This window comes from Morone saxatilis, unplaced genomic scaffold (assembly GCF_004916995.1).
Source record: "Morone saxatilis isolate NCDOM2014 unplaced genomic scaffold, NCSU_SB_2.0 Contig2, whole genome shotgun sequence".
Lineage (NCBI taxonomy): Eukaryota > Metazoa > Chordata > Actinopteri > Moronidae > Morone > Morone saxatilis.
In genome coordinates, this window is record NW_023339762.1 from 26,277,077 (window position 1) to 26,282,300 (window position 5,224).

General features: G+C 36.8%; 1 protein-coding gene across 1 annotated transcript in view; it reads right to left on the reverse strand.

The window, feature by feature from the left end:
• Positions 1-1,031: 1,031 nt before the first annotated feature.
• LOC118329981 (mixed lineage kinase domain-like protein) overlaps positions 1,032-5,224 on the reverse strand; it is a gene marked incomplete in the record, with an annotated part of 9,006 nt that continues 4,813 nt past the window's right edge. The window contains 7 exon segments of the mRNA XM_035664343.1: positions 1,032-1,941; positions 2,035-2,172; positions 3,133-3,182; positions 3,274-3,428; positions 3,523-3,607; positions 4,557-4,692; positions 4,786-4,886. Coding sequence (XP_035520236.1) covers positions 1,895-1,941; positions 2,035-2,172; positions 3,133-3,182; positions 3,274-3,428; positions 3,523-3,607; positions 4,557-4,692; positions 4,786-4,886 — 712 coding nt within the window.

Consider the following 5,224-nt stretch of genomic DNA (forward strand, 5'->3'; position numbering starts at 1 on the left):
CTTTTAAAAATAAATGTAATTTTTAAGGTAAAAAACTGTCAGCTGTGGTTGGCAGAACTTTACCGGAATAAATACAGTAGAACTTTTCTACAGTTATCTTAAAAGGATTTTAATATTGTTAATTTTACGGTTAAAGGTGGAGTTTTATTCCATATTTAAGTGTATAAATACAAGTTTTTACCATCAAAAGAAACCACATGAAAAACGTTTTTTGCCATGAGATATGAAGGTGGTTTTCTGTAATATTCAAAAAAACACCTTTATTCCATTTAAAATGCTGTATAAATGAAGGTTTTGCAGTGAGATGGAGTTTTACTGTTACAGAAACTGTATTTAACCTATTAGAAGTTTATGGCCTTTTACTGTCTATCGACAAACTAGAACTACCTGAAATAATATTGTTAAATACAATAAAAAAATACAAAAAATGTCTTCAGTTCCAGTTTTTCTCAATTTAGTTAAATTTGTCAACACAACAATCACGAGGAGGCAGTGATGCATATTTTTATTGGATGTCTGCAAGACTCAATGTGTTTGCCCCTGACAAATACTCCCTATATTATAATAAAGAAACTAAAACTAACACTGAAAGGAATATAAACAAAACTAAAAGTAAATGGTTTTTTTTTAAATACTCCCATCAAACTGATTTAAAAACAAAATAAAGATAAAAACGAGTGAATGCAACGTCCTTGTGCCATCAAATTAAATATACCTGTATCTGACCTCCATCCACAATTGGAAATTAGCCTGCTTACTCAAACTTAAGTTAAAAAGAAAATAAATGTAAAGACATGGAAATGACAAAACACTAAATAGAAGTTATACTGCAGCAAAATGAGATTAAATCCTTAATTTTAAGTCAACATTGAAAGATTTTGTTGAAAAGAAGAATTTCCCTTCTATCACTCGTAGTGAAAACGACTGGTTTCGGTTTGTTTATTGTTTTCATTTGTTCATATTTCATATATCAGCACTGACTTTGCATGAAACACCAGAATTTGTAGTCCTGGTAAACATAAAGACTCACAAAGATTTGTAGTTTTTAATAGTTTTTAAAAATGAGGAAACAAAAGGAGAATTAGTTGTAACACTGAGTGTTAACCACTAGGTGGAGGTATTTTCAGTTTTTGCATTTTCGTCATTGACAGTATATAAGAGACGTGTTAGTAAAAGGTTTGTACATGTGTGACAGTTCTATGCTCCATAAAAGGCTGCGTTCACACGGCGCTCAGTCCTGATTAATCACATCTGCTTCGTCTCAGTTTGTCTGGTGTTTAAAGATTTCTAAACGGATCAGATTTGGGATTTGGGCCACTTCTGCCCGCAGTGTGAACGCAGACATATACAGGGTAGTGAAACATGTGCTTGATATGAGCTATAAAGAGGATTATCATCTATTTGCATTTATTTTATCCTTAAGTAACAGATTTAAAGCAACCCAGGTCCTCAGTAGACGCTTGAGCTTCAATAGCGTTGCCCACTGTTGGCACTGTAGGAAGTGGGAGAGAGAAGGCACCCAGAAGCATAAAGGTCACAACCTTTGACCCTCATCCCTACACAGAAACACATAGAAATCAGTCCACAGGCAGCAGAGGAACAAAGCTACACTACAACACCATTCCTTATTTAATAAAAAGTGATTAATACATAAAAATAAAATGTAAAATGCTTTAAATCTAACATATGGAACCTTTAACATACAATTATTTGAAAAAAAACAACACACCAAGCAGATCCATGAGAAGGTTGATTTTTTTGGAAACAGGTTCCTGGTTTAAACAGTATGAGATGTTAATACAAGAGTTACAGTAAACTTAGTTTTCAGAGTAGTTTGGTTTCAGTATTTCTCCTCCTGAGGATGACAGAAACGCCCGAGGGATGAAGAGTTTGGTCACTCCTCTAAGTTTGTCACCACGCTGCGCAGCTTATCCACCAGCACTGCAGACAGAGATAGATTGCCACAATTTATGAATGAACAACACTTAACAGAATAGGAAAGACTGTGTAGTGGTGAGCGTGGGTGTAATTTACCTCCAGCAGATGGTCTCTGGAAAGTATCGTAGGCCCGGCAGGTGTTGATCAGATCTTCCAGAGGTTCAGGACAGTCGGGGATGGGCTCCATATATTTCTCTTGGAACACTTTCTGATAGATATCCTGACTCGACAAACCTGGAGGAAATGTTAAGAACACATTGAAGTCCACCTCGAACAGAAATCAGAGAGCTGTTGGAAGTTGGGGAGGGCTGATAGCGCTGTCAAAAAGTGACTCCAGTTTTCCTCTAACTGTAACATTAAACACAGGATAAAAATTTCCAGGACAATAAACATTATTTCCAGGATATTTGGTCATTTTAATCAATTTACTGTAATTTTTTCACTGTATTATTTAGTTATTTTAACTCGATTTTAAGTTACACAAACTCAATTTTGTAAGTTAAAAACATTCCTGATTAGGTACTTTTTACAGTGTTTTTTTCACAGTACAACAAAAATGGCAAAATGAAGTCAGTGTCACTTAAAATTGGTACTTGATCGTGAATGTTTTTTAACAACAATTTAAGTAGTTTTACTTAAAATTTTAATCTGTTTCAACGATTGTTTGAGTTAAATGAACTTATCTGGTTTCATGGTGTAACCTAAACTTTAAAAATAACAGTTTTATTTAGTTTTCTTTACAGAAATAAATGAAATGTGATGAGATATAGGCCTAATGTGTATATCTTTTAAGTTATACACTAATGAAAACATACCTATCAATATTATATTCCATTTCTGACAATAGATCCTGTAAATGTTGATTACTTCTAGCGCCACCATCAGGTCAGCATCTTAATGTAGTTTTAGTGGCCTGAAATTTAAAGTTTTGCCCAGTTTTGTCAATACATTATAGGTCTAAAACTTGAAACAAATTAGCCTTTACTTACATTTTTTTGCCGTGTGTGTGTGTGGTCATAGTTCATGCCTACATAAGTTATAACTTTGGTCACACCAGTCAGAACAATCTCTGACTAGAAGACAAGGAACTTGCAGATGTGACCCATTTTAAGCAACGTGAGCTCAAGCTAACCACAGCCGCTGTTCTCGCTGAAAGAGGAAACTTAAAACAGGTCGTTCGCTGCAGATACACACCGTCAAAAGGTTTCTTACGGGTTGCAATTTCCCACATGACGATCCCAAAGCTGAAAGACAACATTTCCAAAATGAGTGAGGGACCAATTAAAAGTGTGCAGAGTTTGACACCAGTGTGTTTCATCAATGTTTTACATTCACCTGTAGATCTCACACTCTTTGCTGTACTTGTAGTTGATGTTGCTGAGCTTTTGAGGAGTGGAGTAGCACAGGGACCCGATCTCTTTATCCTTCGACGACTTCTTCAGCGACTTCTTCAGCGACGTCTCGGTTTTTGCCAGCTCAAAACCTCCCAGCTGAAAAGAAAAACATAAACCCCCCCAACATCAGCAGCGTCAATTTGTTTTCACCAACAACCCTTAAATCCCAGCATGCACTGGGCCTCGGTACCTTGACTGTGTAGCCTTCATCCACCAGGAACTTGCTGCTGTTGATGCATCCGTGAACCTTACATTTCTCTTCTGTCTGGTGCAGCCTAAGAGACAACGAGGACAATCATCATGATAGTTCTTTAAATCTTATTTAAAGCTGCTCTAGTCAATATTTTATATATTAACATTTAGTACTCTAAAGGGATTGTTCAGCCAAATCTTAAATATATATTTTTACTCTGACCTGCTATTTATCTGTCTTGTTTTGAAGTGAGTTGCCGAGTTTTAGAGATTCATAGATTTATAGAAACTATTTTCTTTCTACTGAACCACCTCCGCCAACCTTAGCTGCACGTTAGCTATCTCGGTGGTGTCAGGTGATCTAGCTTACAGCTTTGCCGAGGAGGACGGCATTAATGTTTACATCAACATTGACATTCTTACCAAAGTTTTTATAATTGTGTACATTTCTTAATTCTCTTTACACCACTTGAATGCGGTTGTAGGAGGGTGTAGCCATTTGTGATTTCAAGCGTCCAATGCTGGGAAGAGGCACAACCCCTCGCATCCAAAATACACCCCTGTGGACACCATTAGCCTGTCTGAGCCATTAGCTTAGTTACAACACAAGTACCACAGAAACTTTTACAAATGGCTGTGAATGTGCTTCTAGTGACTGTAAAAGCTGCAGTGGACCAACTGAAGACACTGTCCTTTGCTCGTCTCTGGTTCATTGTTTAAACTTGCGGAAAGGGAGGGAGCTAGCAGAATTGAAGGATGTAGTTACACTAACAGTAACGTTACCACGTTCACTAATAAAAACCATAAAAACAAAAAAATACAACTCACCATACACAAGTCTACACAACATCACATTAACGCACTGTTCAAAAAACTGCATCAAAGTCAGGAGCACTACTCTGTATCCTCGTCTATTGGATTAGACTTTCATCCATACTATTACTTTCATATTTTCTGCATCGTCAGTTCCTTTCTTCTCCGTGTGTTTCATCATTTCAACCAGACATAAAATTAATCATTGTGCAGACTGACCGGTAGAGTCCTTTCGCTGCGTCCAGACACATACGAGCTTTCCTGGTCCAGGACAGTTTGCTGTCAGAGTCCAGAACCTGACGCAGACTTCCCCTCTCACAGTACTCCATGATGATGAGGAACTGAGGGCTGGAACCTTCGGGCAGTCACATCACATTACTCTAAGTTTAAAGCTGCAGTAGGTTGTTTTTTATAAAAACAAATGATTGACATGCTGCAGTTTGCTCACTTTTCTCTTCCTGGACACAGATGCCAAACATTCGCAGGATGTTGGGCGACTCAAACCGCTTCATGGTTTCAACTTCCTTATCGAAAACAGACTTCACCTCACTATGAACAGAAACAAAATATACTATATGATATACAGTCACGTGAATCCAACTATACATACAGTACAAAAAAATACTCATAAAGTCGAATGCCCATTTCAGGATCATTTATATTATTGAAGCAATAACGTGTTCATCATTTTAATGTTGCTAATTACATTATATACAGCTGGGTAGCTTGTGACTTTACCGCACAATAAAGAAAGTTTAATACAAGATCTTCATTTATTTAATCTCAGATTCTCATATTCCAGATAAACAGTAAAATATGTTTGTGAACAGATTTGAGGAGAGAAATAGTCAACAACAGAATCTGGATCCATATCTGATCAGCACTGT